Source organism: Sinocyclocheilus rhinocerous, unplaced genomic scaffold (assembly GCF_001515625.1).
Source record: "Sinocyclocheilus rhinocerous isolate Xijiao unplaced genomic scaffold, SAMN03320098_v1.1 scaffold299, whole genome shotgun sequence".
Lineage (NCBI taxonomy): Eukaryota > Metazoa > Chordata > Actinopteri > Cypriniformes > Cyprinidae > Sinocyclocheilus > Sinocyclocheilus rhinocerous.
Genome location: NW_015652998.1, coordinates 1,260,077 through 1,284,660, shown reverse-complemented (window position 1 = coordinate 1,284,660; position 24,584 = coordinate 1,260,077). Strand labels below are relative to the sequence as shown.

Sequence of the window (24,584 nt, the reverse complement as noted above, 5' to 3'; positions counted from 1 at the left end):
AATTGTCAGTGAACTCCTGCTCTGTGTAGTGAATGCCGCTCAATCTGAAAGCAGGTGATGGAGATTTACTACTAATCACGGGGCCGGCTTTACTGACGAGATGCGCATGACAATCGCATGCGATTAATTGCACAGCCCTAGAAGCCATCTCGCTGAGGTTCAGTTATACACGTCCACAGCTACACAACGGCCTCTTCGTTCTTCTCACCAGTTAAAGCCTTTTGGAAAGCTTTGTGGTGTTTCCTACTTCACTCATTCCTGTCTGCAGCTCAGGTTTCACTCTGGTGACAGTGATGAGATGTTTATATGCTAAAAAGAGAGAGAATGAATGAGGAGGTGTGTATGGTTAAACAGACCATGTCTCCATTAGTCTGCATGCCAGACTAGACAGATTCCGTCTTCTAGCCTTGGACGATATGGGCGGGTCATGTAAAAGAGGTAGATGGGCTACTGTTTAGATGGGAATTTGCATTAGACTTCTGAAAAGGGCTCAGGTGTTTGTGCATCACTTGCGTTCAGGTATTCAAATGCAGTTTCGATCTCACGCTTTTGTTTTTCTGTTTGAGGTTTTAGAGATTTGTTTGTAGATCTGACCACCAAGGCAGCCTCTATATCCCATTCATAATTGATGCCATAATCATTTTAATATGTTATAAATGAAAATGAATTAAAATTCTGTAATTGTCTCACCCTCATGTCATTTTAAACATATATGACAATCCTCTGTGCAACATAATAGAAGATATTTTGAAGAATGCTGGTAGCCAAACAGTTTTAACTTCCTTGACATCTCAAAATATCAATCATAAGAAAGAAAGTCATATGTGTTTGGAATGATATGTGGGTGAGTAAATTATTACAGAATTCATTTTTGGACTCCCCCCACCCACAATCCCAACCTTTGGGTTACGAGTCCGACTCTCTAACCATTAGGCCACGAATGATTGGGCTACTATACTGCCATACATTTATGATGCACATAAAATGAAAGACAAGTGTGGTAACTAATTTAAAGGACTAAAAAGTAGGTTTATAAATTGTAAAATTTTAAGTTCTGAATGAATGATTTGAATGCCAAAAAGGATTGTTGTGACTATGTTGCTGCTCACCTGTTTGCTTACTATAGTTTCATGATGCATGATGAGCACAGAATGTTTATCTGAAATATTTTCCTAGAGGTCTTTAAACAACAGTGAAGAGAATGCTAAAATTGCTCATTACATTTGGATTTTGTTGTGAGTCAGTCATAGTTTGGAAAATACCTACCAGAAAAAATAAGGTTGGTTTCTTCCTGATGCAATCACAAGCATGTGAGAATACACACTAGCTCACAATGTTTGAGAGCAATAATTTTTATTAAGTACACATTGCTACATGTCATGAATAACGGCTACCAACTATAGGTGAAACTATGTAAATAACTCTACGAGTTTAAAGGGGTCATATGATGCTTCTTTAAAGATCATTATTTTGTGTATTTTGTGTAACAGAATATGTTGACATGCTTTAATGTTCAAAAAACACATTATTTTTCAAATACTGTACATTATTGTAGGTCCTCTATGCCCCGCCTCTCTCAAACGCTTAGTTTTCTACAAAGTCCCTCCTTCCGACAAGCGCAGTCTGCTCTGATTGGCCAACTGACCCAGTGCATTGTGATTGGCCCGAACACCGCAAGCACTCGTCGGAAATGTAACACCCCTTACCATAATCGCGAGCGTCAGCTCTCAAAGTAAATATCAAGATATTAATAATGTCGTTAGTTTTACCATCAGTTCAAGCCCGAAAGAGGAACAGAGTCGCGTGACAGACACAGTGACGTAGATATGTGGGGTGTGTTAGAACGAGCCGTTTTAGGGGGGCGTGGCAGAGTCTTAACTTTGATAAAGAATATCTCTTTGGTTTTGAGACTTTAGTCTTTGCAACTTTACAGATCTTCTTTATGCACAATCAGCTTGTAACACTCCAAAGAGAAAGGAAAACTTGAAATCGCATCATATGACCCCTTTAATGCAAGATTTTTCTACTTAGCAACAAATGTTTGCTATCAATGACTGGCATACATTTTTAATATAGAATAATGCAATTAAAAATATGTATTATTATACTACTGTTAAAAAAATTGGGGGTCAGTAAATTTTTTTAAGAAGTTAATTCCTTTATTCAGCAACAAACTCTTTAAATCGATCAAAAGTGAAGACATTTATAATGTTAAAAAAGGTTTCTATTCCTGTTCTTTTGAACTTTCCTTTAAAGGGGTCATATGATGCGATTTCATTTTTTCCTTTCTCAGAAACAATAATGTACAGTATGTGGAAAATAATGTGTTTTTTTTACTTTAAACCGCATAAACACATTTCATTACACCAAATACACAAAATAATGTTCTTTTTAGCAGCATCATATGACCCCTTTAATCAAAGAATCATTCATTTTATTTTCTGCAATGCTAAAAAATTATTAAAATAGAAAACAATTATGAAATTTAAACAATATTTCACAATATTACAGTTTTTACTGTATTTTTGATCAAATAAATGCAGTCTTGGTAAACATAAGAGACTTCTTTTAAAAAAACATAAAAAAAAAAACACATACCAACCCCAAACTTTTGAATACTGGTTTATATAATGTGAGCAATTACGTCGAATGAAAGACAAAAAATATATATATTTTGAACACACAGTGCCATTTGTTGTCAAATTCAACATTACTTTTTGCGCTGAGACAAAACTCCTGGGACAATGAGTGTCTCAAGTACACAACAGTGATGGAAGCGACAAAATTTCCCCTACTAATGAACATATCAGTAGACCTTTCAAAATACATACTTTGATTTGCACATTTCTTCAATTAATATACCATGAAAACATTTTGAACATGTTTAATGCATTTATATTTTGGGGCAATGCACATTCCAATACCCATTTTTTTGTAACATCATTAATTTGAAGAAATTATTTTTATCTTAATTTCTAACTGTTGTGTAAATCAGTTCCTCTTCAGTTTACTATCATTTGTTTAATCAATCCTTCTTTTTATACATAAGCTTTGCTGCTGTCCACAGACCTGGCTTTTGAATACATCACATTATGGTGATCATCCTCACGCGGTGGGCACGAGCTGCAAAGGAGTCCTCCACCCAGGAAAAGCAAACCTGCAGAAGCCCAGCCAATGTAAAGCGATTCCCCGAGTTCCCTCCTCTGGCTGTCCACCAACAAAGGGTTGTAGAAGTCCCTGATTATGGTATTCGCAGTCCAGCAGACAGGGATGAGGACAAGAAGTCCAGCGATGATGAAGATGACGCCGCTGGCGATAGCAACCTTCGCTTTAGACACCTCATCATCCACAAAGTTGGTGCACTTTCCTCCTACGATGCTCAGGATGATTCCAAACACCCCAGCGATGATGGCGATGATCACCAAGGCTCTGGCGCCCTGCAGATCTTGAGGAAGAGCCAGCAGAGAGTCATAGACTTTACACTGCATCTGTCCTGTGCTCTGAACCACACAGTTCATCCATAAACCTTCCCAAAAGTTCTGTGCGGTCACAATGTTCGGTCCAATGAACGCCGTCACCTTCCAGTTGGGCAAGCCACAGACGATGATGCTTCCCAAGAAGCCGAGCGTAGCCAGGCAGATGCCCAAGATTTGACGTCCCGTAGACACCATGTTTCTTAACTTATTGCCTTGAAGGAATGAATTCAGGAAGACGTTGCTGTTATCCCTAGTGGCGTTACCAATGACTCTGTATTGTCATATGTAGCACTCACTTATAAGTATGGCTGTCTACAAAAAATGGGGTAGGGAAACCAGTTTTAAGGTCTAACCAGCTAGACTTGTTTCCTCCTACTACTGGTCATGGCGAATGTTAAGCCAAAGCTGCCAAACTAGTTTTGTTCAAATGGACCCGCATTGGAAGCTGGACATGTTTTGATTTAAAACATTTTTTCAAAGTCTAATCAAGCCTGTGTTATGTAAAAAGAAAATCTTTTTAATATATGAATTTGAATGTCTATCATCTCTTTGAGTGTAAATTATAGTAATGAAGTTGACTACAAAAATAAAAACTACTACAACTTATCAGAAAAACATCTCCTTTAAGGCTGGAATACACTACTTGATTTTTTAAAGCACTAGGTGTCAAATACTTACCGACTTTGTAAATGATTATAGAGGAAAAACTGGGCATCATATACCAAATGACTGAGGATCACACACTACCAGACTTTCAGGTCATTCCGAACACAACAATCTCACACAGGGGTATGAGCCTTGTTGCTAATAGACACATGCAAATAGAAATAATTTTGACTCAAAATATCAAATGCGGTTGATATCCTCTGACTGGACAGAGTCATAATCTGTGCCCATCATATACTACGTGGTTTTCTGTAAAACCGGACAACTGTGTAGGCATCCTTTAACATATGACATAAAATATGAAGTCTCATTTGTAGTTTGCAAAAAGAATGCTGTTTCTGCATATTCACCTTCCTGTAGAATTTACTTTAAAGGGATAGTTCACCCAAAAATGAAAATTACCCCATGATTTACTCACCCTCAAGCCATCCTGGTGTATATGACATTCTTCTTTCAGACGAATACAATCAGAGTCATATTAAATAATGTCCTGGCTAATCCATGCTTTATAATGGGAGTGGATGGTAGCCCAAAATATGTAGTCCAAAAAATTGCACCCATCCATTATAAAAGAAGTCCGCACGGCTCCGGAGGGTTAATAAAGGCCTTCTGAAGCGACGCGATGCGTTTGTGTAAGAAAAATATCCATATTTACAACTTAATAAATCTTAATCTCTAGCTTCTGCTAACTCTCGTACGCACATTAACGAGAGAGTGGCGTCCAGCGGATGATAGTAGTACAAAACGAGGATTTGTAAAGAAAAATGTCTGAGGATTTCGATATAAGCCAAGAGGACACTGGTTTTCCTTTGCTGTAAACAAAACTTGTTTCTCGCGAGACTAGCATATTCTCACCGGAGCTTATGCTACGTCTACGTCCTACGTCATCTGGTGGACACCATTCTCTCGTGAACGAGCACTACAGTTAGCGGAAGCTAGAGATTAAGGTTTTAGGCTTCAATTTTGGGCTACCATCCACTCCCATTATAAAGCATGAATTTGTAACCCATGTTAAATGTGGTGCCTACAAAATAAATAATAGTAATATAATTGTATATTGCAATTATACTTCCAAATAAAAAACTGAAGTGATCTATTAATATACATAGCGATTTAATTATGTATAGATAAAAAAATAATCAGTATTATAATTGAGCGTAGAAAAATGTGACGTAGTACACATATGCGAGTTGCTCACGGTGACTCACGGAAGTGTGAGAGATGTGATTAGCACGAGAACACGAGAGCGATGCAAAAGGATTAAAAAGGTTTATATGGTTTAAAATTCATTTAAATAAGGTTAAAAACAAACTTATAATACTTGATGGTTGATGATGATGAATCATTTTAGAGTGATGATTGCCGATTTGAGCGCCGATGTTAGCTGATTGTGAAGCTCCCCTGAATCTGAAGCAGGTGTTTAACGAACTGTTAAAAACGGGATTTGGTGAGTTATATGTATTTTATTTTCTTTGAAAGATGTATTTTAGGTTGCTATGCCTATCGTTGTGTACACTTCAAAGATCGTTTGCATATTTTCTAAATGTTAATATGAATTATTGTAAAATGTTGAATTATGTATTCTGTTTAGTTATGAATATTAATTTGCACATCCTCAATATTCTGTTAAGAAGACACTCGTTCCTCATGAAAGTTGAGATGGATGTTTAAACAGTTTAAAGAGCAAGAAAAGTTTAAAAGAAATTGCATTTTATGTTAATGATGCTGTTTTGGTAAAACAGGTCAGGTTTATTGCTTGAGTGAAAATCCCCCCTTGTGGATTTGAGATGGCGAGCCACCCAAACTTGAAATTTTGATTCCTGAACCTGGAAGGATACATCTTTGCTGTGACACGTGGACGATTCGTTGCATCAACCTTTTGTTACATCAACTTTTCTTCAGCTGGGAGGACATTTCTCTTTTCCAGGACACTTGTTTGAACTGGTCGGATTTAACTGAAATTGCACTCACCCACTGGACATCTTAAAGGACATTTTGGACGATTTTCAAAGACAATTAAGAAAAAAAAGGTTCTAACAAGGGTATTTTTGATCGACTGTTATTGAATGTGAGTCAGATGTAAATTTTGGGATTTCCTTTGAACATTTTAGTTGTGATAAAACGTTCCGGTTTGCTTAAATTGTTACTTTGAATTGTGGTTATATGCCGTTGTGCCTTGTTCATGGAATTTTCTTTGGTTTGTCTGAAATAGTGTAATAAATTGTGAATCTAAAAGCAAAATAGGATAAAAATCCTAAACTCTAAATCCAAAAGACAGTGAAGTTTAATAGCTATCGAAACATAGCAAGATCAGATCAAAGGCTTTAAAAATTACTACGACTTAAGGAAACAGAAATAAATTAGATTAAAGTTCTATTTAACAGAAAAAAAGAAATAAAATCTTATTACCTTTTGTTACAAGAGGGAAAGAAAGACAACAGAGAATTAATTGGTTGTGCATCAATTTTATTATTATTTTTTGTTTCATTCTGGTCCATGTTGTTTATGTGACTGTTGAATTACAATATATATTTTCAAATTATTCTCTTTACATGATTGTGTGATTTTATTTACTGCCATCTGTTCTCCACTTACCTAGAAACTGGTCCATTGCTCCAAATTACGTTGAGGGCACTTGTTACATACAATTCTTGGCGAGCCAGCCAGGAGAACAGTGGTAGTAAATATCTTCTGGATGAGTTCCTGAAAAGGGAACAAAACAAGAAAATTAGATTCCGCAGACCTGAGATTACATTAATCCTAAGAAACATGCATATTGTTAAAAGTGAGAAGGTTAATGTTGTGACCTCAGTGATAGTTCGTGGGTTGACAGGCACTGAGCTTGACGAGGACCTAGTTGAATTTTTAAACAAACAAGGACGTGTTAGCAGCTGAGGGTAGATAACCCACAGTCACCTTTTCATAGAGATGTTATAGTAGAATATGAAAGCTGTTCTGCACTGGTAACTCTCGAATCTATGTTGCCATACACTTTCAGAAGCCCACATAACGTCTCTTATGTCATAACACTTTTGTCAAGTGCCTATGTACCAGCAGCAACCAAACAAGCAACCTTCTGTTACTTTGCTGAGCTGCAGAAATTAGCAACGATTAGTGGAAAGACTTTTGAGGAACTTCTGAGAGAACAGTTATCTCAAGCCACTACATCCAGTGATGAAATCGCAACAGATTAGAATGAGTCAAAGCTTTCCTTAGAGACTGGTATTCCCATGCATGATCCTCTTACCTCATTCAAGGGAATGAAAAATGTAGAAGGGTGTCAAAGCCCAGAGACTGTACGTTTAGTGCTCTTTGAAAAGAGAACTTCAACTTTAGATGTGGCTGATGTAAATCCACCTGAAATCCAGCATGTGATAGTTGAACACCTAATTAAGAATGAAGGAATCTCCTACATGCATGTGCCTTTCAGACTTGGAGTGTTCTCTGGGAAAATTCCATGTCCGAGCACTGAAGTTGATTATGATGCCTGGAGAGGGAGTGTTGAACTGATCCTTCACTTTCTGATTTGCACCGTTCCAGGAAAATATTAGACAGTTTGTTACCTCCAGCATTAGAAATTGTGAGACATTTGGGTGCAACAGCCCCACCTAATGCATACCTTGACATTCTGGATTCTGCCTTCGATGCAGTCGAGGATGGGGATGATCATTTTGCAAGGTTCTTAAACACTGCAAAAATGCAGGAAAAAAGCCCTCTTATGGCTCGTTTCCACTGAGCGGTACGGTACAGTACAGTTCAGTTCAGTACGATTCGGTACTGGTAACCCTGATCAGGCTTGCATTTCCACTGCCAATAGTACCCTTACTTGGTAGGCATGGTGTATGCCGGAAAGTAGCGATCGATGATAAAGCACGACAATAAGCACAACTCTGCCTCTTTTTGTTAAATGTCAGTTTTAATTAACAATAATAGCCATTATAAAAGTATAAGTATAAGAGGAAATAAAGACAAAAGCAAACAATTCAGTCAAGCGTATGCTACAAAGTCAGCACTGTACTACGGTAAAGTTCAAAATAAATATATAAAGTTAAACATAACTTTGTGCTCAGCCAAAACGATATGACCAGGAACAAATAATAGATTCATGAGACCACGAATGCCTGTTAAATATAGCCTACCCAAAACGAAATGTATCTCATGTTTAATCACTAGAGACATCAGAACCAGCAGCAAATGTCAGAAGAACTAGCCAGAGAAACGGCTATTGTCTGTGTGAAAATATAAAATTATAAAATACACGGTTATATTTTTTGTGTTTGCACACTCTGATGTAAATAAGCCCTACACTCATGGACAGCAGAGAACGGAACGAGTGAAGGAGAAGCTTTATCCCCTTATATCACGCAAAAGTGACGATTCTAGTCAACCAATCAACGTACTGCAATGAGTTTATCTCCACCCTTTTGGTACCCTTTGCTGTGCTAGGTACCCCAAGGGAAGGGTACAAAAAAAGTGATACGGTACGTTTCGTTATTTTGGTACCATTCACAACTTCTGACAGTGAAAACGGAAATAATTGCGTACCGTACTGTACTGTACCGAACCGTACCGCTCAGTGGAAACGAGCCATTAAAAGCAATAAAAAGAGGTGCCAATTCCAGTGCTGAGGCTGGTAAGCAGCTCTTGAAGCAGTTCTGCCGAGGCTGTTGGAATGATGCATTAATATCAACCTTCCAACTTAAGAGTAAACGAGATAGCCCACCTTCATTTTCCGAACTGCTTTTGCAGTTGCGCAGTGAAGAAAATTGAAATTCTGCCAAAGAGAGCCACATGCGCCAGCATCTGAATGTGCATCATCATATAGTCAGCTCCAATGCTGTATCTGCAAGCTCTTTTGATTTTGAGCAAGACATGAAATCAGAAGGGAGTGAGATTGCAGATCTAAGGAGGCAAGTCACAAAACTTCAGTCAACTCCGTAAACAGAAAGCGAAACAGATTGAGAAAACTCCGTTACTGCAGAATGGTGAGGTGCTCGATTTAAAGAAACCGATTGCAGAACTTCAGAGTCAGTTCACAAAGTTAGAATCCCAGAAGCCTCTAAAGAAAAAAAGAGACCTTCATGAGACCAAACACACTCACTCTTAAGCCCACTCAGCCAACCGCTTCAACCATGGTCCAAAAGTCACAAGAAAGACCTAAGCCAGGATACTGTTTCCGCTGTGGCAAAGATGGACATATTGCATCTGCTTGCGAGAGTGATCCAAATCCATCTTTAGTAAATGAGAAACGTAAGCAGCTGAGGGAACGACAGAGCCTGTGGGATCACCAGCAGAGCTCAGAGGTCTTGTGGTGGCTTCTGCTGATGCTGTGAGGAATCATTCTCAAAGTCTTGGGGTTTTGATGCCAGAAGATAAGACTTTATTATTCAGAGACAATAAAGCCGAGAGAATTCTGCAGAGCAATCTTTCGAGTCTGTGTCTGGACACTGTTTTACACAGTTTATCCTTTTAAGGCGTGTTCCATACATTTCTTACATCCTGTCATTGTTTACCCTTTTTTGGCTATGCCTCCAATCTGTTTCCTGCAAGCAGACAGGAGGCCCAAATTTATGTTACTTTAAAGGAAGAGGCCAGCCATCATATATTTTTTGTCTCATGTCAAAACAGGATGTGCAGCTTTACCATAAACCGTATGTCTGCACATTCCATTCTCAACTTCACCATATGTAAGCACATTACATTCTCATGTAGGGTATGTAGTCTGTATACACAGGCAAATACATATAATAGTAAAATACCTTGATACATAAATGGCTATATTCACTAGATTATGTAACAGCACTCTGGCGGAGCAGCAGGACCAAACCTCTCCCCCCACACTTGACTAGGTGGGAGTAAAAGATCCTGTCTCCCTAACCCCTCATTTAAGATAAAACAATGTTATAAACATGAGCATGAAATTGGTTCAGCGCTTGCCTGTGGTTGTCACAGTTATGTAGTATACAACAGAAATAAAAATTCAAAACATAAAACGTAACATCACAAAAAATAGCATAGTTGATCTTCAGCCCAGACACTTTGCACATCGTAGAGGGCCACGCTTGGGCAGAGGTTAGGCTAGCACTTAAATCCAGGGTATGGTTCATCTTTATACCTCTTCTTCGTCCTCAGTTGAGGTACTAGAGTCTCCATCATTCGTCAATGTTTGTGACTCACAGTTGGGTGTATAAGGCCAGTCCTGGTAATGTAAATTTTTTCTTACTCTTCAAAATCAATTTCTCATCATCTTGACATCTTAGAATTTCAATTTGCTTAGCTGTGGCTTTGACAAATAATGACCTCAGTATAGGAAGTACACAGCAAAACAGTAACCCTCTTATCAATACTGCAACTCCTAAAAACATTCCTAATTTAGCTAACCATGCTCCCCATGCCTCTAACTTTAGATCAAACCAATCCCACATTTCATTAACTTTCCTAGCATTTTCTTTAACTTCCATCCTTAAGTTTTTCTAATTTGATCATTACTTCCCTTAATGCTTCTTCTGGAGCAGCATTATTTTGTATATAAGTACAGCACTGATCCCCAAACATAACACATACTCCTTTCTCAGCTAATAAAAAATCCAAAGCTATTCTATTTTGCCATGTCATTCTGCTTGTTGCATCCAACTGCTCTCCTAGAAGTGATAAGGCCTCTTCAGTGTAATTACTACATCTTTGCTGATTGTAATATATATAATTGATCCATTCTGTATTTTTATTTTGTGTAATCCAAATGAATAATGATTCAAACCCTGCTTTAACTTAATCTCTTGCTTTAAACTCATTAGGTATGCCTCTAGGTTGACCAATTGAATCTATATAAACTGCAGGGTCTTTTTCATAGGCTCTTTTGAATCTGGTTTTCTCTTCATTTGTTGCTTCCTCTTTTAGAGAGATGTGACTCATTTTATGTGTCAGCATAACCCTAGTACATAATCCTGCCCAATTTTCTGGTAATGTTGGCAAGAGGCCTTATTCTAATCCACATATCCACTATATGTCTGCCAATGCAATATCAATTTCATCAAATATAGGTGGTGGGCCTTCTTTTATCCCTAAATAGTCATCTTTACATTGTGGTATTTTCCACATTTTGATGCATTTCCTACAAATCTTCCTACGTCAATATTTCCCCTCTTCCCATAACATTCAAATTCTTGATCTGCCATATTAGACTTTTAATTAAGATTAAGCTTACAGTAATGTCAGTTGTTTTTTTATCTCAAATATTTTGGTTGGTCTTGAAATAGATTATACTTGTTTAGGTTGATCATAGAATGGAAAAGTTTGAGAACCCTGTCTTAAACCATTCATCATAAAATATTCTACAACTTGAACTGTGTATGAGTATTGGTACAATACATAAGACTGGTCTTGCTTCAAAGCAAACTATACAGCTTTCCCATTTTTCTTTTTCTGCTGTGTAATTTACCCATTTATACCAATTATTTTATTCTACCTTTTCCCATAGAACATTTGAATTGCTCGTTTTCTTCGAAGTCATATTATGATTATAATCTACAATGTGTCTATTTTGTCTAGATATGTTTTGTTTCTCGTCCAATTCTTGTTCTTTTGAATCTGCCACTGCTGGATTCAACCGAGGGTTGACAAGTTGATTCTAGGGAAGTCTGGGTGCTGTTGGCTACTGCTTGAGCTTGTGGAATTAAATGCATTAGGCATGTGATGATCATCAGATGTCTTTTCACTTTTCTGCTTCTCTGACAAAAGAATGTGAGCTCCTTGCTTATCTCTTTTTGAGTTGTCATCAGTTTGCACTTCCTCTTGTGTCACTTGGTTTTTCTCATCACTTTCTTTCTTATTGTTCACGTTTCCTTCTCTTTCCACTTCCTGTTTTCCATTTGTTGGCCCACATCTGCTCCAAAGTATTTTGAACATTTCATTAGCTGTCTCATCAATCATTCCATCTTCACCAGGGTGACTCTTTGCGAGTCGTTGCAATGGTCTTTCCCTCGTTGGCAAGGGAGGGTCGTTACTAGCACGCCCTTCATCCCTCACTTCATGCTGTGTGGGGTTGTTGAAGCTGTTTGGTGTATTTTAAGGTGAGAGATGTGAACCCTGGTGTCACTCTGTAACCATTTGGCTGATCAATGCAAGACTCTCCCTTGAGATCATAACTGCACACTCACTGGTTCTCATTGGTGGAGCAAACCATTCTTTGTCCTTTATAGAATTGCTGTCACCTGTAAATGGAAATCTTTAGAGTTTTTTTTGTTAGTGATATCAAGCATGCTCATTTGCTAATCTGGCTAGTCGTCTTTCTTGGTGTGACCTGTGGAAATTTCATGTGGCTTGAGGACTGTCCTGGCCCCTTTTTTGAGCTCTCACAAATCCATTGCTGTCAGTATAATGAGTATAGGGCTAATACCCATTTTCTATAATATAATAAAGAATTTGGTTTTATTCAGTTATTTGCATCCTTACTATTTTTTAATTCATTTCAAATTTATTCTCAACAATTTGCTAATTCAGTTATCTCTTTGTTTTATAAACTGAGTCCCACTATCACTGGATAATTTCTTAGGCCTATCTTGCTCAGTAGCATAGGCCTTTTGACCTGGAAAACACTCAACCCACTTTATTTCAGTTGACAGTCAGAAAGACAATATTTGATCCTTTTGACACAGAATCAGCTCCATCATGATATGCTGAAAAGAAAGTTAGATGTGGGGTGGACAGAACAAGCTTGCTTTGCTCTGCCTTCCCATGTTATACGGTGCGGAAGTGTGGCACTGCTTTTCTTTCTGCCACAACAATAACCTAGGCACTGACCAGGAAACTTAACCAAATTCATCCATGGTCATTATTTTACTGGGCATAATTTGCCCTGTGGGCCCACATATTAAAATTTGCATACAGCTGTTTTGGCAAAATTATTAATTTTCCTCAGTGTCTCGTCAGACACCCTCTTTCACTCCATCATTCACACTTTTTCTCACCCTTTCACACCCCCCTTTTTGCCATAACTTTTTTTTTTTTCGTGCGCCTTCAGCAGATTGTGAACTGAATGATTTTAGCAGTGGAATGCCACGGATCCTTAATAGGATAACATGAGCTTTTCCGTTATCAGACTCTACTGAGTGTAGACCTGGTAGCATTCCACATAGTTTCTAAATGTCATATTATGCAAAGTTTAGTTTAACATCTCTGTATTTTTTTCTTCACAGAATCTAATAGATTAATTGGGTTAGAATAATAGGCCTAGGTATTGTGCAATTGAGAGAGCCAATTATAATTTCTCAAATGTCACTTGTTTGTCTAATTTAAAGTTTAGTCATATATTTTTTGTTATTGCTCATGAGCTACTTTGAGAAGAGGATTGGAGATCTCTGCATAATCTAGGATCCATGGCCATCAACATTTCCATCTTGTTATCCCCAGTGATGACAGCATATGTGATTTCATGATTTTGGATCTTTGGAGTAAATTTTTTATTATTATTTTATTCAATCTAGCCCTAGAAAATTAGCATTAAACAACATGGAGTGACCAATATTTTTATTTTATCAGCCATATTTTTTTCTATATCTATTAGGCATCTTGTCTACCCCTTTTTTTCCCAAGAGCTCAGCATTGTTGTCAATAATTCAGTTGTACATTTCCCCCTAGTTGGTTAATGAAATAGCCCTCACTATGCCAAATCCAGCTCCATTTTTATCTGATTGGTGAGTCAAGCACCCACTTCTGTCTGTCATAATTACTTTTTCTTTAAGACATAAGGCTGGACTGGTACCTATTGAAAAGCAGATTGAGAATGTTAGTTAAATCACATAATTTAAAGAAGTGCTGTGAGACCAGTGAATAATCAAGATTAAAAAAGTTGATAAAATAATTAAATTTTGAAGCAGTCTCTATAGTGAGTGATCATTAAATATGCAGCACCTGTGCACGCAATGGGAAGGGATGTAAGTCCTTCTGGTTAGATCATCAGCCTGTTGAAGCTGTTTGGCTGTTGCACTGGGTCGTCAGTCTGTGATGGCACTCAAAGGCCTGATGTTGTGGTGTATGGTCTCCGTTGTTTCTCTGCCTCTTCCTCAGTCTGGCTTTTGATTGCTCCTGCCAGAGTTTTGCATTTCATGATGTTCTCTACACCCTCAGGAAAAGTCTCAAGTGAAAGATTCACCTTTTCCTGCATTAAGTCAGCCTTTCTCCATGCTAAAGTGTAAATTCCTCTTTCAGAAGGGGAGGTGAATGTCCATCTTTTGGATGAGACGTTAAACCGAGGTCCTGACTCTCTGTGGTCATTAAAAATCCCAGGATGTCCTTCGAAAAAGAGTAGGGGTGTAACCCCGGCATCCTGGCCAAATTCGCCCATTGGCCTCTGACCATCATGGCCTCCTAACCATCCCCATACACTGATTGGCTTCATCACTCTGTCTCCTGTCCACCAATAAGCTGGTGTGTGGTGGGTGTTCTGGCGCAATATGGCTGCCGTCGCATCATCCAGGTGGATGCTGCACACTGGTGGTGGTTGAGGAGATTCCCCCCTTCTATGTAAAGCGCTTTGTGTGCCCAGAAAAGCGCTATATAAATGTAAAGAATTATTATTATTATTATCAACCCCTCCGTCTTCTTCTCTCTGCTGCTGTGTCTTTGCCTCTTCGCAAAGTTTTTCATTGCAGAAAAATAGCAAGCTTTTTTTTCCTTTGCAAAATGCAGAAAGCAGCAGTAGTCTACCTTTATTATCTAAGTCTGCTGCAATAAAACAAAAGAATCCTTCCTTTTACAACAGCATGGCATGCGTATGGTAAAATAAAGACTTCAATCATAATTTTTACTTTATATTCACATACATAGTTCAGAATAATCTAGTAATGGTGAATGAATTTTCCCAACCAACATAAAAGAATTCCATTTATTTTGTTATAATAATATATTTAAATATTTAATCAACAAGTTCCTTTACTATTGTAAAATGTCTATGGCTTTTAAATCAAAATTTCTTAAAATTAACTTGGTCACCCAATCTTGTTCTCATTCAATATTGCACCACACAAGTTATCTGTAATTAACTAAATCTCTGAAATTCTGTAGTGGATTTATTCTCCCAGGGATAACTAGATACACATTTTAGACGTCTTCAGATATAAGATATAAAGTTTTAAGCATGTGCAATCTTTTTATTCATCTATTAAGATAAGTCATTAAATAATAAATGTTTTAATTAATCTATTATTATTTGAATAAGCTGCAAATTGTCCCTTTTTTAGATTGGGCTCATACACTCATTCACTCTTCTCCAGTGTAACACCAGCCACGCCCGTCTCTGCGACCTGATCACACTCAAGTGACGGTCCAGGAGGGGAGCACACCTTTTGTCCCACCAGATATAGTTTATTTTCTCATACAACCAGTCACTTACACAGACACAGACATTGACACATACATTTACACACACTACACTGCATTCTTCCTGAGTGACCTGTCAGTTCTACTCGCTCTTTCACTGAAACTCTTCCTCAATACAGTAAAAAAGCAGTACTCTGCAGCCTACCCGTGCAGACCTCTGTAATTTCCTTACAACTTCTACAGAGCAGTACCCATAGGACTTTGCACGCTTCCCTTTACTTTATCTGCTTAAGTCTATTGCTGTCCTTCAAGGCCAACTCAACAGTAAACACAGACCATTGCATGCAATGTATATCTGCTTAACGTCCACTGCCATCCATCAAAGGCACACTTGACAGTAAACACAGATTTTTGCATGCACAATCTGCCCTCATTTACTGCTATCCATCAAAGGCCCTCTTAACAGTAAAACAGAATTATGCATGCAATTATTTCTTCTGGATTCAAAACCCTTTTTTTCTTTTTCTTTTTGTTTTTTAAATTTGGAAGAGCAATTTTTAAGAGTCCTTACCACCAAGGGCTAACTGGCAAACAACACAAACTACTTATATAAGCAAAAACTGCTTACCTTTAGTGGCCACAGAATCTGTGGCGTTCGCCAAGCGAGCCCAAAGTGGTCTTTCTCCCTCTTGCTCCTTTCCAATCCTGTTTGTGATGCCAATTTGTGGTGGCTTCTGCTGTGAGGAATCATTCTCAAAGTCTTGGGGTTTTGATGCCAGAAGATAAGACTTTATTATTCAGAGACAATAAAGCCGAGAGAACTCTGCAGAGCAATCTCTCGAGTCTGTGTCTGGACACTCTTTTATACAGTTTATCCTTTTAAGGCGTGTTCCATACATTTCTTACATCCTGTCATTGTTTACCTTTTTTTCGGCTATGCCTCCAATCTGTTTCCTGCAAGCAGACAGGAGGCCCAAATTTATGTTACGTTAAAGGAAGAGGCTCCATCATATATTTTTTGTCTCATGTCAAAACAGGATGTGCAGCTTTACCATAAACCGTATGTCTGCACATTCCATTCTCAACTTCACCATATGTAAGCACATTACATTCTCATGCAGGGTTCTGTACACACAGGCAAATACATGTAATAGTAAAATGCCTTGATACATAAATGGCTATGTTCACAATGATTGAACTTGATTAATTCATATTTTGATTAATAAAAATCTTCTACAGTCTCAGAGTCTTTAAACTGGAATTAGCCCCTGTAGCGAGATGTACAAGGGCTACCATATGCCAAACTAGTCTCAAAGGGTCTACAGGAAAAAGGGGTAATTTAGAGGGTTCCCGTAGCAGAGGTCCGTTAGCCAGCCTTCCAAAGGGGCTGATAGGGGCCAAGTGTACTGCTAAAGTGTACATAGAAGGAGAGCCATGTTCGTGCCTTCTGGATACAGGGTTGCAAGTGACAACAATCCCAATTTCATCAGGAAAACCTGCCTGAGCTAAGTATAATCCCCTTGGAAAATCTGTTGGAAGTGGAGGCTGCCAATGGACAGGTAGTATCCTATTTGGGGTATGTAGAGATGAAGGTCAAGTTTCCTGAGGATTTTCTTGGAGGTGTCGTGGAAGTGTCGACTATTGCGCTGGTTATTCCGGATACCAGTGGCACTGCTCAGTAGGGCTGTCAAAAAAAAATTCGAATTTCGAATATTTGTCGAATTTAAAATAAAAATCCACATTCGAATGCAAAAACGTTGCATTTGAATTTTAGGTGTGCATCAGGCAGCCTTATCAGGGGTGCACGAAATGCGACGACGATGTAAGTGTCATTGCATTTTAATGCTTTTGTTAGCCTGTCCAGTTGAACCCACTAGATGAGGCGCTGCTACGTTGTTCATTCAAAATATTGCAGAAAAAGAGAACAATCAATGCGGGGAAGATGTTGTTTACGTCAAAACCGAAACCAAGCCGTTCACACAGAGTGCATATTTATCGCATTTTCTAGGGGGACATCTATCACCGTTGCACTCGCGTCTCGCAGAAGAGAGCTGCATGTTTAGAAAGCTATGTAAAATTAATGTAAGTTAAGCCCCTGTAGTACTGAAAAATGAGACAGAACATGATATTACCGTTCCTGGAAAAAGTGTAATTGCAGATGTCCATGCCGTACAGAGAGTAATATCAAATAAGGATGATCAGAAGGGAGATGCGTTCTCAAAGGTGGAAAAGAAGCCTGCAAAGGAACTCTGTTTTGATTTCGGCGACTCTCCATTACCCAAGGAATGGAAAGAGAGGATTTCTCAGAAATTACGGGATATGTCTGAAGTTTTTGCCTCACATGACCTTGATGTTGGGCGAACTGACAAAGTGAAGCACAGCATCAAGCTACATGATGAGACTCCATTCAAACACAGGGCTAGGCCCATACATCCTGATGACTTTGAAGCAGTTCGCCGGCATCTAGAAGAGTTGCTTGAGGCTGGGATTGTCCGAGAATCTGAATCATCTTTTTCACCACCTATTGTAGTTGTCAAAAAGAAAAATGGTGATGTGAGGCTGTGTATCGACTATCGTAAATTGAACACACAGACCATAAAGGATGCTTATGCATTACCGAATCTCGAGGAAGCCTTCTCAGCACTCCGTGGATCCAAGTGGTTTTCAGTGCTCGATCTTAAATCTAGCTATTACCAGATTGAGGTTGAGAAGAAGGATAAGCCCAAAACTGCATTTGTTTGTCCCCTGGGGTTCTGGGAGTTCAACCGTATGCCCCAGGGGATAACAAATGCTCCTAGCACATTTAAACGCCTTATGGAGAGGTGTATGGGCGACATTAACCTCACTGAAGTCCTGGTATTCTTGGATGATTTGATCGTATTCTCCGAGATGCTGGAAGACCATGAAACCCACCTTTTGCATGTACTAAATCGCCTGAAATAGTATGGATTCAAGTTTTCAGTAGAGAAATGTAAATTTCTTCAGATTTCTGTTAGGTATTTGGGACATATCGTATTGCAGAATGGCATGGAAACCGATCCTCAGAACATAGTCTATCAAAACCTGGCCAAGTCCCAAAACCCTCAAGGAATGTTCTTTCTTCGGGTTTTCTGGCTATTATCGCCGTTTCATCCAAGACTATGCCAAGATCGCGAAGTTTTTTGGGGGCCGATACCAATATTAGGGAGTAAAAAAAAGACAGATATCGATATATTGGCCGATATTCTTTATGTGTAGGCTATATTATAGTCAAGTCAAGTCAAGTCAAGTTTATTTGGACAGCGCTTTTCACGATACAAATCAAGCCACCACCGCACTGTCGTCTATTGGACTGCTGAAAGATACTAACTTTTCAGTCTGCTACGTTACTGACTGTACTGACAAACTATGCTGACACCGTGTCTGCGCCGCAACAGGATGCGACAAAGCGACCGTTGAAAATCATTTGAACTTTGTGTCAGCACATCGTAAATAGAACGAGGCATCAGTTTACTGCATCCAGTGTAGACAACATCACTGATTATAATGGTTTCTATTCTACACCGGACTCGAGCGGCGTGACAAAATAGGTTACTTCGGCCGCGTGATGTGATGTGACCGATGTGATATGTATGAGTTCTGGGCCACGGCGTGGCCGGTATAAGCATTGACTGAGTGGCCGTGATCAGCTCCAGTGGCCGTAACACAGGCTTTAATGTGCCGCAGACGCGAGCCGTGATGCGCTGTTCAGCTCTAGTCTCTAATGTCACTGAATCTGCTGTTAAAAATGAGCCATCCATTCATCATATCATCATGCAAAACTAAGAATCAGAATCATTGTAATGTGACGATCAAATATAGGTGTGGCTGGGTGGCGGGCGGATAATTTGAAGCAGCGGACTCGGGTGAAGTTTGAGCTCATCCGCGCATCTCTACACTACAGTGACCTGGGTCACCAGTAGCAAACAATGGACAAACTAAGTAATTACACCACTCAGAAGCATTTAATCTGCATAATATGTTCTGTAAAAAAAAAATGTTCATATCGGTGGCATATCCGATACCGATATATCGGCGACAGGCTCATATCGGCCGATAATATCGGTTAAACGATATATCGGTCGGGCTCTACTCATAGAGAAACTTACCGCAGCGCCCGTATTAGGGTTTGCTGATCCCAAACTGCCATACGTGTTGCACACTGATTCCAGTACCACTGAGCTAGGTGCTGCACTTTACCAGCAGCAGGGAGGCGAACTGCGTTCAATAGCTTTTGCCAGCCGTGGACTTTCAAGGAGAGAGGCTCGTTACCCTGCCCATAAGCTCGAGTTCTTAGCCATGAAATGGGCAGTCACTGAGAAGTTTGCTGATTACCTATATGGAAATAATTTAAAAGTGGTTACAGATAGCAATCCGTTGACTTACGTATTGACATCTGCTAAACTAGACGCAACAAGTTACAGATGGCTTTCCGCTCTGTCTACATTCTCCTTCACAATTCAGTACAGTCTGGGAAAATGCAATCTTGATGCGGATGGACTGTCTAGGCGCCTGCATGGAATGCTTACCAATGATAGAATATCACAGAAAGAGCAGGAGCGTATAAATCAGTTTACCTTGCACCACTCACATGAGGAAAGTGATTCCATATTGGTCCCCACTGATGTATTCCAAGCTCTCAGTGACAGACATCTGGTATGCTCAGCTGAGGATGGTAATTATCTTCCGCTTATTGAGTCCCTTTCTTTGAGTTCAGACGCAATCCCAGAGACCTATGAGTGCCTTGAATGTCTTCCAGTTGTTCCCCAACTGACAGTGCAAGAGCTGAAAGACAAACAAACAGCTGACAAAGCCATACAGGAAGTAATCTTACAACTGGAATCAGAAAAAACTTTCTTACCTGTACTGAGGAAAGAGCTGCCGAAACTCCCGTTCCTTCTGCGAGAGTGGAAAAAGTTAGAGCTGAGGGATGGTATTCTTTATAGAAAGAGAGTGGTCTATGAGCATACAACTTACCAGCTCGTTCTCCCCAAAGATCTGAGGCCTGTTGTCATGGAGCAATTGGGTGTGGAGAGGACCCTTGATCTTGCTTGAGCTCGGTTTTACTGGCCAAGGATGGCCACAGATGTGGAGGTGAAGATCAAGACATGTAATCGGTGTGTGTGCAGAAAGACTCCACCTGAAAGAGCAGCGCCATTAGTGAATATTCAGGTTTCTAGGCCGCTTGAGTTAGTATGTATGGATTTCCTATCTTTGGAACCAGATCGTACTAATACAAAGGACATCTTGGTGATAACTGATTATTTCACAAAATAAGCTGTAGCGATCCCCACATCAAATCAGAAGGCTAAGACAGTTGCAAAATGCCTTTGGGAAAATTCATTGTACACTATGGTGTACCTGAAAGGCTTCATAGTGATCAAGGGCCTGATTTTGAGAGTAAGACCATCAAGGAGTTATGCGAGATTGCTGGTATTCGGAAAGTTCAAGCTACACCGTATCATCCCAGGAGAAACCCGGTTGAGCGGTTCAACTGAACACAGTTGAGTATGCTGGGTACTCTGAAAAATGAAGACAAAATCCATTGGAGAGACTTTGTGAAGCCTATCGTGCATGCAGGTTTTGGGGCTGTCGCTGGGCAACACGGAGTTTCAGCTCCCTCCATAGATTTTCTATTGGGTTCAGGTCTGGAGGCTGGCTAGGCCACTCCAGGACCTTGAAATGCTTCACCTCCTCTGGATCATCCAGATGGTCTTTGGCAAACTTCAGACGGGCTTGGACATGTGCTGGCTTGAGCAGGGGGACCTTGCGCACGCTGCAGGATTTTAATCCATGACGGTGTAGTGTGTTACTAATGGTAACCGTTGAGACTGTGGTCCCAGTTCTCTTCAGGTCATTAACCAGGTCCTCCTGTGTAGTTCTAGGCTGATCCCTCACCTTTCTCAGGATCATTGATACTCCACGAGGCGAGATCTTGCATGGAGCCCCAGTCCGAGGGAGATTGACAGTCATCTTGAATTTCTTCCATTTTCTAATAATTGTGCCAACAGTTGTTGCCTTTTCACCAAGCTGTTTGTCTATTGTCCTGTAGCCCATCCCAGCCTTGTGCAGGTCTACAATTTGTCCCTGGTGTCCTTAGACAGCTCTTTGGTCTAGCCCATAATGGAGAGGTTGGAGTCTGATTGATTGAGTGTGTGGACAGGTGTCTTTTATACAGGTAACGAGTTCAAACAGGTGCAATTAATACAGGTAATGAGTGGAGGATAGGAGGGCTTCTTAAAGACAAACTAACAGGTCTGTGAGAGCCAGAATTCTTGCTGGTTGGTAGGTGATCAAATACTTATTTCATGCAATAAAATGGAAATTAATTATTTAAAAATCATACAATGTGATTTTCTGGATTTTTTTTTTGATTCTGTCTCTCACAGTTGAGGTGTACCTACAATGAAAATTACAGATTTCTCCATTCTTTGTAAGTGGGAAAACTTGAAAAATCGGCAGTGTATCAAATACTTATTTGCCCCACTGTAACTGCACTAAACACAAAACCACAGGATTCACTCCATAAGAGTTAATGTTTGGCCGGCAGCCTATATTGCCCATAGATCTTGCTTTTAGAGTACCTGCAAATGACAGCCATAATGAGTTCCATTCCCAGTATGTGAAGACTTTGAAAACTCATTTACATGAGAGTTATGAACTTGCCAGGAAGAATGCAGCAAAGGTTGCAGCAAGGAACAAGACACGGTATGACAAGAGAGTGACAGAGTCTTCACTTGATGTGGGTGATCGAGTTCTTGTCAGAAATGTGCGTCTCTAAGGGGAAGCACAAATTTGCTGATAAATGGGATTCTGAAGTCTACATTGTGGTAAACCGTGCTGAAGAACTTCCTGTTTATACTGTAAAACCAGATGGGAAAGAAGGACCTTTGCGGACACTCCATAGGGACTTATCATTGCCTTGTGGTTTCTTGTCACCCCAAGTGGAGGAAGAGAAAATGGCACCCAAGCCGCAAAGAGGACGAGCAGTGCCAGGAAAAGTTAATCAGGAATAGCCTGAGAGTTCAGAGCAATGTCTGGATTTTGATGGAGAGGACCAGGCACGTGCAGAGGGGGGTGCGATGGGTGCTTGAGCACCTGCCCCTTTTCCCCTTGATGCCCAAAGTGCCCTTTTGTCAAGGCAATTTTTTTTTTGTAATTAAACGCCATTTTGTGAAGGCCTGTCCAATCTAGAGTGCCTTAAAAATAATTAGCACAACCCTGATAAAACAGGCTTATTCTGATTTTCTCATCCTCTGATTTATAGGCTACTTATCAATCCTGTTTTTATCATTATTATAATTTAAAAAATGAATAAATTCTGAACAGGATTATAATATAATTCTATTTTAAATAAGACAGAAATATTTTTTCTACAACAACAGTAGTGTTTACAACAGCAAAACCACCATACCCTGTAAACTCAATAATAATAATAGGCCTAATTTAATTCCGTTTCTATTTTCAGAGTGATTAAGAGGTGCAAAGAACTATTTATTTAACTTTGAAACTTAAAATGGTCTTTTCTGTTTTGTGTTTCTTTTTCAAAACTGCGTCACGGCATTTGCTGCTATCAATACAGATGCATCCGTTTCGATACATGTCTCAGCAAGGAGCACAGCCCTATTAAAAGCCGTGCTCCATGTGCCCCTTTTATACTTTGAGCACCTGCCCCTCCAAAGGTCTCTGCACGGCCCTGGAGAGGACAGTGATTACTTTGTTTAAGAATTCGAACCCAGTTCCGAAAACAGTCCAGTGAGATTTGTTAAGGAGTATGAAGTCATTAGAGCACCAAGAGATGTTCCTCTCAGAGATGTTGAACCTGTAATACAGATGCTACTTGATTCAAACCCTGCCAGAGGCAATGTCGTTGATAGTATGCATGATAAATACTTATCTGAACCAGGATACTCACCTGAAGCTCAGTCTTCCTCTGGACCATCCTCTGTGCACAGTGAATTGATACCTGAAAGGAGAAAGTTGGAAGAGAGAAGTTGTATGTCTGAAACCAGGCAACAAAGTATAAGTTCACCTTCTAATTCTAGAATGGAAAATGAAACTAACAGCGGCAGAGAACAAAATGGAAAAACCATACCTTATGTTTCAGTGGAAGGAGACAGAGAGGATCCAGTTGAATCTGAAGCACCTGAGGAAGATACAGAGTCAGATGAATGTGAAGCTGGAAGTAGATTAAGGAAGTCCAAAAGGGTGAGACAGAAGTCCAAAAGATTGACTTACCCTGAGTTGGGCAATCCCATGATATCTATTATTCAATCTCTTTTGCCAGGGTTGAACACAGCTTTCATTGAAACCCTAGCAGAGCAACCCAGATCGGTTAAACACCCTAAGATGTAAGCCCTAACACTGAGTGCCAGTTATAATCACAATGCAAAGGGACTTGCATAGATTTAAAGAGGGGAGGGTGTAACCCATGTTAAATGTGGTGCCTACAAAATAAATAATAGTAGTATAATTGTACATTGCAATTATACTTCCAATTAAAAAACTGAAGTGATCTATTAATATACATAGCGATTTAATTATGTATAGATAAAAAAAAAATCAGTATTATAATTGAGCGCAGAAAAATGTGACGTAGTGCACATATGCGAGTTGCGTATAACATAATCCGATGACTCACGGAAGTGCGAGAGATGGAATAGATGGAAACGAGATGGAAGATAAACATGCTAAGAGATCGTTAAATAAAAATAATGTAGAAATTGATGTAAAAATCAGCAAAGCAGAAGCCAACAGCTATATAGACTTCATGCTCATGACAGGGTTGTTTCATTTTTATGGATCCCAGCACATGTTGGAATAGATGGAAACGAGATGGCAGATAAACATGCTAAGAGATCGTTGAATAAAAATAATGTAGAAATTGATGTAAAAATCAGCAAAGCAGAAGCAAAAACAATTTTTTGTTACGTTGTGTCAAAGGAAGGCAGACGAAGGCAAAAAGGTGCCATTTCAATAAACTTGATTTAATAAATCCAAGCCAGAAAACCACAAGAAAACACACAACTAAACTTAAAGTAGAACGGACAAAGGCTAAGGGGAGAACTCAGGAGGCCATGGCGGATCAGGGGACACAGGAGGCCATGG

The 24,584-nt window shown here is 39.4% G+C and overlaps 1 protein-coding gene and 1 long non-coding RNA gene across 2 annotated transcripts; one reads left to right on the top strand and one right to left on the bottom strand.

The window, feature by feature from the left end:
- Positions 1 to 2,986: 2,986 nt before the first annotated feature.
- LOC107715293 (claudin-4-like) lies at positions 2,987 to 3,857 on the bottom strand. Its single transcript, XM_016521367.1, has one exon. The coding sequence runs from the start codon at positions 3,669 to 3,671 to the stop codon at positions 3,039 to 3,041; it is 633 nt and encodes a 210-aa protein (XP_016376853.1). The 5' UTR covers positions 3,672 to 3,857; the 3' UTR covers positions 2,987 to 3,038.
- A 1,492-nt stretch (positions 3,858 to 5,349) lies between these two features.
- Positions 5,350 to 6,785, top strand: LOC107715292 (uncharacterized). Its single transcript, XR_001637082.1, has 3 exons — positions 5,350 to 5,589; positions 5,885 to 6,086; positions 6,742 to 6,785. It is a non-coding gene; the product is annotated as an uncharacterized LOC107715292 (long non-coding RNA).
- The last annotated feature ends 17,799 nt before the right edge of the window (positions 6,786 to 24,584 follow it).